Consider the following 13,756-nt stretch of genomic DNA (forward strand, 5'->3'; position numbering starts at 1 on the left):
ACCTAAAAAAAAATTCCACATGATTAATTAAGGTTTAGTTTCTTCTAATAGTGACTGATCAACTTATTGGAATTTTGCTCATTTTGAATTCATTCAAGGCAGCCATAAGTCAGTTATGGATCTCATGTTAATAACATATTTGGGTTTTCCAGGGATATGGTAGTGCATTCATAGGGATCAATTTTGATAAAGTGGTTTATTTTAAATAAAAGCCCCAAAAGCATTTCAAGGACCTTGTCTTTCCAGTCAATACAACTGTTAGGGAAACAGAAGATTTTCCAGTGTTTGCTATGGGAGCTTACTGATGTTTCTGTCCATCTATTTTTAGAACCTGGTCAAAGTTCAAATGATGAACTGGAGACATTAATAAGAGTCTTGCAGCGGGAAGGTGTGTCACTGATCGGTAAGGAGCAGCCTTTTCGGAAAGATTATCATTGGTCATTCATCAGACGAAACAAGAATCCCATCATCAATGAGAAAGCACATTATCTGAGAACACTGCAGAGCACACTGAAGGCATGTGATTAGAATAATACCATTGTGTGGTTTGTCTACATTGTGATATTTGAAATTTGTTATAGCAATCACTAACCCTTATTGTTTGGCTACTTTCAGGCAAAGATGGTAGATTTACAAGCCATTAATAAGATCCTGCAGGATCCAAATTTAACAGCGGAAAAGTTCCGAATATGGAAAGAAGAAAATCAGGAGCTACTGGCAGACATCCGGAAGGTTGAGCAGCTTGCAACTGAAGGATGGAAAGAGAGGGCCAAGCAGTCAGCTCCTGAACCAGGAGCAATTATGACAGAAATGGCAATGAGCGCCTCAGGAAATCCTTTATCTTGTTTCGATATGGAACCAATATCAGCAGAAATCTCAACATCCATGTCTGATGTGGAATTGGGGAACAGAAAAGGAGTCTATACAGATGGTGCATCTGTACAATTGGGAATTGGAGAAGACAGTTACATAGAAGGGCTGAATTGCCAACTCGAATCTGGCACAGACAGGAATCCAAACTGCCCCAAATCATCTAACAGCTCAAGAGATGAACTGTGGCAGCCTTAAGATCAATAAGAAATGAGAGAAATGAACCCCTATGTATGAGTATGGAGCTAAGCATTGTTTATTCAGAAGTTATTGTCCTGATGAACAAATTTGGCAAGCTCCCAGTACAAATGTTCCTGGGTCTCTTAAGAGTATTTCACTGAAAATATCCTTATTAAGCATGACCCTATACTGAGGAACCTCCATTATCCGGCATTCAATTATCTGAATATCTAATTATCCGGCAAGATCGCAATGTCCTAATGCTTGACTAAACTATGTTATCCAACATTCAATTATCTGAAATTCAATTAACCGAACGAAATATTCCCCACTTGTGTCCTTTGGATAATTGAGGTTCCTCTGTATTCACTTGATATTCACGTGCAGATTCAGTGCAAACTGCCGGATTGTGATTAGAAAAGGATGCTGTGCCCGATTTTCCTGTCCTTTATCTTATTGCTAACCAAGGGTGGCACAGTGGGTAGCACTGCTGCCTCACAATGTAGGGACCTGGATTCAATTCCAGTCTCAGGTGACTGTTTGTGTGGAGTTTGCACATTCTCCCAGTATCTGCATGGGTTTCAGATACTTCAGTTCCGTTCCAGTCCAACGATGTGCAGGTTAGGTGGATTGGCTATGCTAAATTGCCCATAGTGTGCAGGGATGTGTAGGCTAGATGGTTTAGCAGTGAAATGCAGGGTTAGGAGGATAGGGCGGGGTGCTCTTCAGAGGTTCAGTAGACTCAATGAGTTGAATGACCTGCTTCCACATTGTAGTGATTCTATCCTTGACACTGAGTCCAATATTAGTATACTTGAAACTAAACCAGGTGAGACCAGCTAACATAAGAGAACGGTTGTCAAAAATTGTATTTTCCTCCCTGCTTGGAAGATTCATGTAGCTAGGCATTTCCCACACTTGTCAGAAAATATTTGCCTCTAAAGACTATGCTTCACTACTCTACTCTTTAAAGAATTGCTTTGAACCTTTGAATTCTCCTAAACTTTATGCTGAAGATATTCTGTTTGGTGCAATTCCTGTTTAATTCTGCAACTTCTTATTCTCTCTCCTTCCTAATTCCATAAAGAAACAATTCACTCTGATAAAAAGGGTGTAGAGGCATTGGAGAAGGTGTGGAATAGATAAACAAGGAAACAAATCGGTGAGTTTACGTATAAAGGATTAACAGGCTGTGTCTATTGTCTCAAAAAAAAGGGTGAGCAGTGACCTAATTCTATTGCTGCTGTTTGTAACTACTCCTGTCAGGAGATCTATCATGGTATGCGTCACTTACTCTGTGCTAGCTTCGCTCATCTATTGCAGCTTGTCAGCAATCACTCTGACATCTATCATTTCTGCTGCCTTCTCCACTTTGCCTTCTGGAGGAGATTGTTTCAGTTCTAAATATATAGCTGAAATACTGACATTTTCTTGTCTGGATGTCATTCCTAAGAGTTTTCTTTGCTCTTTCAATTTCATACATCTCATTTGTTTTTGGTTTGACTGTGGAATTTTTAGCGTTCATCCTGGCATCCATATTTCAAGGGCCTCCATGTTCTTCAACAAATCTTTGTATGATTGTCCATGTTTCTGAGGCAAATAGAAGAGTGGATACAGTGTATCTTGAGCTTTTCTGTTAACACATCCTTGCAATCACTTTGGTGATCTCTAATTCAACATATACTGCCATCTTCAGTTATTATTTGTCCTAAAGCGACAAACTTATCTACTTGTTCCAGAATGACACTGTTTACTTCAATCTCTACTCTACTTTTTCTAATGTATTCCATTGTACTATCACTTTGTCTTTTTGGTAGGCATACTTGATCCCTTTTCTAAACTCCTGTAATTTCTATTATCGCTTCTAACTCTGTTTCTCCGGAGGCTTTTCGAAGTTCTGTTGTTGCTTCATGTACACCTGGAACCTTTCCTGTATTCACTGATTTTGAAGCATTTTTTACTTTTTGATACTATAATGTTTTGTCCATTGTTGCCTCTGTAATTTGAGGACTCCCTCAACTTGGATCATTGTGCATATATATGCACAAAGTGCCGTCCACCTTTTTGGTGACCTAACAGAGGTTCTTTAAATTTTTTAAATTACACCAAGTTTTAAATAGCATTTTTACAAAGGGAATGTTTCCCCTTAGCAGGAAGAGCCTAATTGAATACAAGGTAGTCACTAAGAAATTCAAAAATAATGCTCATGAAACTTAGAGTGTGGATTTTTCCACCACGATTGAAAAGAATGGTATAGTATTTAAGGGGTCACTAGAAAAGCATATGAAGGAGAAGAGAATACTGCTTACTATGATAGATTTTAGATAATGAGAAATGGATGGCAAAAATTGAGCATGACGATGGCATTTACTGGTTGGGCCAAATTGCCTGTTTCTGTGCCACATATCCTAGGTAATCCAATTACGTACAGTTTCATGGGCAGCAGTAGTCTCTTGCTGCTTTCCTGCATGAGTCTGGTCTGTGAATAAGTCTTGGGTATGTGTTAGGTCAAATCATAAAAAGGATTGGAGAATACTTTGGAGACTAGTGACTGGCTAACTCCTGACTACAGTTAGATACACTATACAAAACAAAATATTATAATGGTCAAGGTATCCAGAACTTAAGTATTCAAAACATGACATGGCAGTTATGAAGTTGACCGCAGTAAATCGTACATTGAATTGCATTCACAAATAACATTCAGAGAAGGGATCTTTCTGTCATTAGCCCAGATGCTCATACTATGGGTTGACTCTCAATACCCTCCAAAGCAAAACAGTTGGCCATCTTTTCAGGACAAATAGTTATAGTCAATGAATGCTCCTCATCTATATTACTTAGAAATATTAATCTATTGACTTTGAGTGATTTGATAATACAAAATAGTTGCTACCGGAAAATAATTTAACTTTATGCAGTGTTTATTTTACTTTAATAAACCTGAAAATATTTTAAAAATAGCCTACCTTGTTTTCTTTTGGTTCTCAACTTTAAGGGGGTTGAGTGTTCGGTCTCTGGATTGAACACTGGAGTGTGCAATGCAGTATGTACATTGTAGGACAAAAACCTTTTGACAATTTTGTGCATAACGTTCAACCAACATGTCTTGGGAAATTAAAAAAGAAGTTCTTCATTAATTTTATTAAAACTTTAACTTGCAAAGCCAAATGAAAACCAATGCTATCAAAATAAACAACAGAAATAATGCAGACCTGAGAGTTATGAATATTTTAGCTTTTGAAGACTAAACCTTGGTTAAATGTGAAGCATAGTGTTCCAATAATATCAACATCTTTTTCTAGAAAACTGAGTGGTACAGTGGCTCAGTGGTTAGCAATGCTGCTTCACAACGCCAGAGACCTGGGTTCGATTTCAGCTTTGGTTGACTGGATGGAGTTTGCACATTCTCCCTGTGTTTTGTGGGTTTCCTCCCACAGTCCAAAGATATTCAGGTTGGACCATAAGATATAGGAGCTGAAGTTAGGCCATTCAGCCCATCGTGTCCTCTCTGCCATTCAATTTCGACTGATAAGTTTCTCAATTCCATTCTCCCGCTTTCTCCCCGTAACCTTTGATCCCCTTGACAATCAAGAACCTATCTATCTCAGTCTTAATTACACTCAATGACTTGACCTCCACAGCCTTCTATGGCTATAAATTCCATAGATTTACCATTCTCTAGCTGCCAATTTCCATTCTAAAAGGTCTTCTCTTTACTCTAAGGTGTGCCCTCGGGTCCTAGCCTCTCCTGCTAATCTTCCCAGCATCCACTCTGTCCAGTAGTATTCTGTAAGTTTCAATTAGATCTCCCCTCATCCTTCTAAACTCCATCAAGAGTCTAGACCCAGAGTCTCCATCTGGACCCAGAATCCTCAAACATTCCTCATATATTAAGCTTACCCATGAGTGAGTTAGGCGAATTGGTCTGTAATTTTCTGTCTTTTGCCTTATTCCCTTCTTAAACAAAGGTGTCACATTCCTGTGACCATTCTCGTGAATCTCCTCTGAACACGCTCCAGAGTCAGTACATCCTTCCTGCACACATTACTCTAAATGTGGCCTGGCTAGACCCTCAGAAGCACAAACCCTGCTTTTATATTGAAGTACTCTCGAAATGAATTCCTTCATTGCATTTGCCTACTGATTCAATCTGCAAGTTTACTGTGAGGGAATCCTGGACTAGAACTCACAAGTCTCTTTGCACTTCAGACTTCTGAATTTTCTCCTCATTTAGAAAATAGTCCATGCCTCTATTCTTCCCAACAAAGTGCATGGCCTCACATTTTACCATGTTTTACTCCATCTGCCACTCCTTTGCCCACTGTCCTAACCCGCCTAAATCCTCTGTAGCCTCCCCACTTTCTCAATGCTACCTGTCCCTCTATCTATCTTTGTATCATCTGAGAATTTAGCCAGAATGCCTATGGTTCCTTCATCTAGATTGTTAATGTATAAAGTGAAAAGTTGTGGTCCCAAAACTGAGCCTTGCAGTACATCACTTGTCACCGGCTACCATCCTGAGAAAGACCCTTTTATTCCCACTCTCTGCCTTCTGCCAGACAGTCAGGCTTCTATCTATGCTCGCACCTGATCTCTAACACCATGTGTCCTTATCTTACTCAGTGGCCTCCTGTGTGGCACCTTCTCAAAGGCCTTCACGAAGTCCAGGTAGATAGATCCATTGGTTCTTCTTGGTCTAACCTGCTCATTACTTCCTCAAAGAATTCCAGTAGATTTGTCAGGCATGACCTCCTCTTGATGAAACCATGCTGACTTTGCCCTATTTTACCGTACACTTCCAGGTATTCAGAAATCTCATCCTTCGCAATGGATTCCAGGATCTTAACCACAACCGAGTTAGGCTAATCGGTCTGTAATTTTCTGTCTTTTGCCTTACACCCTTTTTAAACAGAGGTGTCACATTATCAATTTTCCAGTCCACTGGGACCCTCCCTGACTCTAGCAATTCCTGAAAGATCACCACTAATGCCTCCACTATCTCTTCGACTATCTCCCTTAAAACCCTGGGGTGTCGTCCATCTGGTCTTGGTGATTTATCCACCTTTAGGCCATTCAGTTTTTCTAGTACCTTCTTTGTGATGGCCACCATACTCAGCTCTGCCTCTTCATTCTGTTGAACTTTTGGGATATTATTTGTGTCTTGCACCGTGAAGACTGACGCGATGACCCAGCAAGATGGCGGCAATTCTGTAGAACTGCTGTGGATGACTGCCTAACAACCAAGGCATATTGGTGTTTTTCGCCATCCCTGGCCAACATATGTGGAGAAAGTATTGGTTTAAAACCTTGCAGAACACATATTTGTTAACATTTGGGAGAGGGAAGGATCCCAAAAGGAAAAGGAGCGAGCAAACAGCAGCAGGGAGGACACTCCCCTGCACCACCGGGCACACCATAGGCCGCAGCAGCGGCTTCTCCCGAACCCCCGGGAACCTGACAGACTCACAGGAATTGGCAGTGGCAATGGCGAGACTTACCTCGAAGGTTGGGGCTGCGATTGAGGAGATCCATGCCCAGGTCCAATGCATCAGTCCATGGTACAAAAGCATGAATGGGAGCTCCAGGGCCTTGGGGAGTGGATGGAGGAGATGGAGGGTTGAACCACAGTTTTGGAAGCAGTGATCGAGCCCTCATCCGATTGGATCCAGGTACTGAAACGGGAGGTGCGGCCTTATGAGACCAGGTTGATGGCCTCGAAAATCGAGGTCAAAGGACGAATCTTTGGATTGTCGAGCTCCCGGAGGGTGAAGAAGATGGGTAGCCGTCAGCTTCTTTGAAAACTGGCTGCTGCAGTTCCTAGACCTTCGAGCCGAGTCCAGCTGGCTGCAGATTGAAGGGGCCCATCGAATTGTAGTGCACAGGTCTGGGCTCGTACACCATCCCCGTCTGTTCTTCGTGCACTTCCACACATGTTCATCCTCTTTTCCTTCTTTCCCGGTTTTCCCTTTCTTTCTTCCGCTTTCCCTAATTTAAGAAAGAATCTTGAAATATGCTGTTTCTATTATATTTTTTATAAATGGATTTTATCATGGGAAATTTTGTGGGTGTCCTCTGTTGTCTCCCTTTTTTGTTCTTTTAGTCACAAGTAGGAGTGACATGGAACTGGAGATGGACAACTTTTTTTGTTGACTTAAGGATCATCTCCTTGTTTAGTTTTTTTTGCTTAAGGCCGGGGCACAGTCCAGGCTTGAAGGAGCCATGAAGAAGGGGATGGGTAGGTTGAGTGCCCTCTACGGCCAGGGGAGAGAGTCTCCCATTCAAGATTTTATTGTTGGTTTTCTTTGTAGTTTTTTGGTAGCAATAGTTGTTCATAGTTATGATAGAGTAATTTTTGTATACACAATTCTGCAACTCTATGAGTCTTTATTTACTTGTGCTCAGCGCATTGTATGCAGGGTTCTCCCTCCTGACAATTCAAGGATCTCTGAAAAGGGATATGGCTAAGTGTCTTGTTAAATGGTGCACCTGGAACATCAAGGGAAGTAATTCACCTGTTAAAAGGGAAAAAGTGCTTTCTCGCCTTAAGAAGGAAAGGGTTGATATCGCTCTATTGCAGGAAACCCATCTTGATGGTGAGAACACCTGAAGCTACAATTGGGGGGGGGGGGGGGGGAAACTAATGAGCAAAACTAATGTAGTTTACAAAATACCATGCAAGGACTGCACAAACATGAGCAAAACTAATGTAGTTTACAAAATACATGCAAGGACTGCACAAAACACTATATAGGACAAACAGGAAGACAGCTAACAATCCGCATACATGAACATCAACTAGCCACGAAACGACACGACCAGCTATCCCTAGTAGCCACACACGCAGACAACAAGCAACATGAATTCGACTGGGAAAACACTACTATCATAGGGCAAGCCAGACAGAGAACAGCCAGGGAATTCCTAGAGGCATGGCATTCATCCACAAACTCCATCAACAAACACATCGACCTGGACCCAATATACCAACCACTACAGCGGACAGCTGAAACTGACACCCGGAAACGGCAAGGACAGACCACTATAAATACCGGAAGAAACATCAAAGAAGCGCTTCGCAGGAGGCTCCAGAGCACTGATGATGTCGCCTAGCCAGGGGATGAAACGTTTGCAATAAAAACTTCCAGCTCGGTGAACAGAACCACAACAACGAGCACCCGAGCTACAAATCTTCGCACAAACCTTGAAGTTTATAGGGATTCTGTCAAGGCTGATATTGGAGATGTACAATCACTCCTATATGCATGAATGCATACCACCATCTTTGAGAGGATCTAATATATCTCTCATTCTCAAGAAGGGGAAGGTTCCTGAGGATTGTACCTCATACAAGCCCATCTCTATTAAATACAGATTTCAAAATTCTGTCTAAGATCTTGGCACTGAGATTGGAGAAGGTGTTGCCCCATAATGTTAAAGAGAACCAGACAGGTTTTATAATGGGGCCATAGGTCTTCTAATAATATTAGAAGGTTGCTGAATATGGTCCAAGTATGTCAGCAACATTCGATTCAGGGGTTGGTGTTTTCCTTGGTTGTAGAGAAAGCATTTGATCGAGTGGAATGGCCATATCTCTTTTATGTCTTAGAGCGGTTTTGGTTGGGTGAGGTCTTTGCTAGATGGGTGGAGGTTTTATATTGGCACCCTCTGGCCATGGTCATCACTAACAGGGTGAAGTCTGGGAACTCTAGGATTGGTAAGGGTAGTCAATGTTGCCCCCTTTCACCGTTACTGTTACATTGGTGATAGAGCCGCTGGCAGAGGCCATTCGTCAGAATGTCCACATAACCGCTCCGCAAGTCAGGTCTAGGGTACACAAGATTACACTGTACGCAGATGATGACCTGCCGTTTTTATTGAATCTGATAACCTCTGTACACCATCTGATACAATGTATTAATTCATTTGGGGCTTTTTCAGAATATAAGAACAACTTTGCAAAATCTGAGACTATGCCTTTGGGGAACCTCAAGGAAGTGCCAGAGATTGAAGGTGTCCCTAGGTTCCCTTTTAAGTGGTCACGGGTGGAGTTCCGATACCCCCATGTTTGATCGGTTATTTTGGACTAACTTCAGTCACTTGTTCAACAATATCAGGCGGGATCTCCAGAAATGGGAAGCTCTTCCAATTTCACGGTTGGGCCGAATAGCTCATTACGATAAATGTCCTTCCATGTCTGCTTTATCCCATGTGCATGCTTCCTACAATGTTGCCCAGGTCAACCCTGCAGAAACTTATAGGTTGGTTTAGTTCCTTTGATGTCGTGGGTGGTCCCTCATCAAACTTGCTAAATTGCAGTTGCCTCAAGGATGGCAAGGAGTTGATTTCCCAGACATCAGGAGGTATCAATTGAGTTTCCGGTTGTCCTTTGTCTCCGATTGGGCAGGTAACGATCCAGGTTACCTGGATGGCTGGACATCAAGGCCTCCCAGGCAAAGTGCCCTCTTATTAACATGTTGTTCATGGATAAGATGAGATGGACCCCTGCTGGAACCCCATAGTTATTACTACGGTCAAGGCATGGATGGTGATGCATCAGAGTGAGGGTTGCTTATCCAAAACTTCGCCACTCATGCCCATAGTTAGTATGCCGGAGTTCCGACCAGGTATAATGAACTCAGGGTTCAAACTATGGGTAGCAAGAGAAGTTTCCAGTTTGGGAGACTTGATTGAGGAGGAGGTTATGATGTCTTTTGAGCTGTTGGGCCGCAAATACGGGCTGCACAGCAGAGGCCTTTTATTTTTTTTTTGCAGTTAGGGATTTCATCCAGAAGACGACTATGCTTCTCACTGAGACATATAAGCCCAATACAGAGAGGTTGTTGCTAGGTTCCAAAAGTATGCTCTCAGTTAATGCCCTCTATTGCTTGCTGGGTGGCAAGGCCTGGCAGGATAGCAACCAGTTATATGAGGTCTGGGAGCATGTTTATTGGAGCACTGTGGCCGGAGAGATAGGGAGGGTCTTGAGGACAGAAGTTAAAGTAGACCCAATATCTCTCTTAGGTTTACCAAAGGAACTATCTTTAAACGGGCATGGGAAGAAGCTACTTAATATTCTTACTTACTGCGCACGGACAAATATTCTGAAGAATTGGGCATCTGAGAACCCACCGGACTTGCTGAGATGGCAGAAATTAATTATGGAGCACATTCCCTTGGATTGTTTTACAAACATGGTGCACCACACACAGACCATTTTTATAAGACAAGACAGCCCTTTTTGAGTTGTTTGGATACAGATTTGTCTGCTATCTTAACTCGGACATTTGTTTAACCAGGATGGTTAAGTTTGCTGAGCCTTGGGCTCTGGAGGGGGGATTGCTGAGTTAATACAGCTACCTATACACAATGCTCCCTTTCTCTTGTTTGGGAGCTTTGCGCTGATCATTCCTATTTTGTGTTTTAGTGTGTCCTTTTGGGGTTTTTTTGTTTTATTAGTCACTTATTAATTGGTGCTGTTTTGCACAGTTAGGTTTTGTTTTGTATTATAGGGTAGGTTAGTAGTTAGTTGGCAGTAGTTGTATTGTAATTTTCATTTTTCTTTATTATACTGGGATTTATTATATTTTCATAACTTTATATTTGTGTAAAGTCAAAATTTTTTCACGCTAACACATATTTACAAAAAAAACAAAAAGACTGATGCGAAGTAATTATTCAGATCATCAGCCATTTCCTTGTTCCCATTACTATTCTCTCCAGCATCATTTTCCAGCGGTCCAATGAGGCCACTTTTGCCTCTTTCGTTTTTTATTTATCTAAAGAAACTATTACAGTCTTCCTTTATCGTACTGGCTAGCTTACCCTCATATTTAATCTTCTCCCTCCTTTTTTTTTGATACCCTCTGTTGGTTAGGTGGACTGGCCATAGTGTCCAGGGTATGCAGGCTTGGTGGATTTGGCATGGGAAATGCAGGGTTACAGGAATAGGTAAAGGGCTGCGTCTGTGTAAGATGTTCTTTGGAGGTCAGTATGGACATTATGGGCTGAATGGCATGCTTCTACACTGGGAATTCTATGATTCTACAAGGAGCTTCAGTGGAAAAATACTGGAGAAAGTAAAAGAAAAATGGATTCAAATCCTGATTTGAAGAATGGGTTTGTACTTTTGAAAAGTTTATTTGAATGGTCTGGTCAACATCAAACTAAGTATTTTGTGCAAAAGGATATAAAATGTTAAATATGTCAGATCTTTATTGGAGGGGTGAGAGACTATTGGAAAGATTGAGATCTTAAGGAGAGAGCCTGATTGATCATTGTGAAAATGAAAAAATAAACCACAGCAGCTGGCCACTTGCGATGATTGTACGATCAAACTTAATAATCTATTTAAGAATTATGGTACAATTTACTAGTGAAGCATTCGTTGCTAAAGTAAAACAAAGTCTTTTTTTTATTTTCTCAAACTATTAAATCTGTAATCAATTCAATTTTCTGTATTAAAAACAAAGCACTGAGAAACTCACCAGGTCTGGCAGCATCTGGGCAGAGAAACCAGGTTAACATTTGAAGTCCAATATAATTCTTCTTCGGAATGAAATAAATTATACTTGAAATTTTTGAAGTGTTTCTCTCTGTCAGACCTGCTGAATTTCTCCAGCACTTCTTTAAAAATTTCAGTATTTGTAGTACTTGGCTTTTAATTTGTCTGTAATTTGTCAAATCAGTGCCCATTTCAAATCTGTAATATTAGGTACAAAATTAACCCTATTAAGCATCTTAGTCATCAATTGGTTATCTTTAATTCACAGGTCAAAGTGAACAAATATAGAGCAAGTGTTTTCTGAAGTAAAGAAGTCTTGTATTGCATTCATTTAAATTTACACACAGATTATCAAGTTGTACACCTATGATACAGTAAGCTTGAATTGAAAAAATCCCACAAGTTCCACCAGGTTAACTCTACAGATTCAGAATGATGCTCATGTTAAGATCCCCATAAAGACTATTAAGATTTTTAATAAGCACTCAATTTCCAATTAATAATTGTAAAGATAAGCAACAAGATCTCATATCTTAGGACTTTTCCTGTAACATTACACATTCACTTAAGTAAACATTACCTTTGGTCAGTAAAAAATGCAAAACATAGGAGCAGAGGTAGGCCATTCCACTGTCAAGTCTGCTCTACCATTCAATAAAATCAAAGCCAATCTGATAATTCCCAACTTGTTTCCTTCCTTGCCCCCATAATCCTTGATTCCCCCTCAGATTAAAAATCTGTCTATCTCAGCTTTGACTATGTGAAACAGCCTGAATAGCTCTGAGCAAAGGAGTCTTAGAATTTTTACTTTAAACCATAAGTGAAATATGCCTAATTTTTAATCCAATTGAGAAAAAAAAACACTTCACAACTAAATGTTAGATATTTTCTAATTAATCTGTTCAGAGATGCTGTGATTAGTTGGGCCTTAGACAGACCTCCCGGCCCAGAGCTAAGGACACTACCAATGTGCCACAAAAGCTTCTCACAGCAAATGTTACATTGCCCTTCAAGTAGGTATTCAGTACTCCTGAAATCAATCCAAAGTAATTATTAGCTCCTAAGTGTTAACTTCTGTTCTTTATCTCGGAAACTAGTAACCCCAGAACCATCTTTCTCAGAGATCCTGAAGAACAAACTAATAAAAACTGCCAGCACTGTTTTAAATTCTTATTAATTCGGTCTTCTCAAACCAAGCATGATCTTCCACCTATATTCTGAAGCAGAACTATCAAAATTTGGAGGTCTCTCTCTCTCTCCACCTCCCCCCCCCCCCCCCAGATCTGTGCCTGAGTTTTCAGGGTTATCTTAGAAATACTTCCCTCCTCAAAGTCAATTAACTGTTTGCTGTCCAATATTTTCAACACTTCTCTGGAATTTTGGACACTCTCTATCTCAATGCTGTTTGTCCACATGCTGTTGCCTGCATCTCTAAAAGTAAACACCAAGTGTCTTCTTCATAGAACAACAATTCGACTCTCCCTTAATCTCTAACAATCAAGCCACCCAGGCTTTGTGTTAAGTAGATTTTGGAACAGGTGACATTATCTTCCTCATTACACCCTAAAAACCACAGTCACAAAACATAACAATCCTGTAAAATTGATGTTTATAACACTTTCGAATTTAGGGATACCTCTGATGATTTCAAACATCCCTATTGACTTATGAGAGTTTCTGGGTTGCAATTAACCAAGACAGAAGTGGTTAATTTGAGAAAGAATTAAAAGACTTTGTGAGGACCATGCTGAGGTGAATACAATGTTTTACAGACCACATAAATTGAAAACTTGATCTGCCCAAACCTGAAAGCACAACTCTCATCACACGTGGCAGAGTCTAGTGGATGAACTGCTGGTCAAATTTACTTTTTGTTAATTCCAAATTCTTACATTACAAATTGTAATTATTCTATAGAAGTACTTAATTGTTTGCACAGCACTTTGGAATGTGGTGACATTGTAAAAGGCATTTGGGAAAGAAAAGAATCATTTTCAGACTTGTGTTTTGTGGATGGAAGAAGGCTTTGCATATTCAGCAGTTTAACCATAAATATTCACCTCTAACACTCCTTTTACGTAGTGTAACTATTTCTCAATTTTGGGAATGATAAAGCAAAAAAAGTCCGAGCTTGTCCAACCTCTCCTGATAACTCAGTCCTTTGAGTCCTGGCAACATCCATGTAAATTTCTTCTACACTCT

General features: G+C 40.5%; 1 protein-coding gene across 2 annotated transcripts in view; it reads left to right on the top strand.

The window, feature by feature from the left end:
- The window catches only part of cnksr1 (connector enhancer of kinase suppressor of Ras 1), a 102,965-nt gene extending 98,954 nt beyond the window's left edge, over positions 1 to 4,011 (top strand). For both annotated transcript variants that reach the window (XM_060847618.1, XM_060847617.1), the window contains exons 20-21: positions 329 to 516; positions 616 to 4,011. In XM_060847618.1, the coding sequence (XP_060703601.1) occupies positions 329 to 516; positions 616 to 1,068 (641 nt within the window). In that variant the 3' untranslated portion in view covers positions 1,069 to 4,011. The remainder of the gene's footprint in view (positions 1 to 328; positions 517 to 615) is intronic.
- Positions 4,012 to 13,756: the final 9,745 nt, after the last annotated feature.

This window comes from Hemiscyllium ocellatum, chromosome 30, assembly GCF_020745735.1.
Source record: "Hemiscyllium ocellatum isolate sHemOce1 chromosome 30, sHemOce1.pat.X.cur, whole genome shotgun sequence".
Taxonomy (NCBI): domain Eukaryota; kingdom Metazoa; phylum Chordata; class Chondrichthyes; order Orectolobiformes; family Hemiscylliidae; genus Hemiscyllium; species Hemiscyllium ocellatum.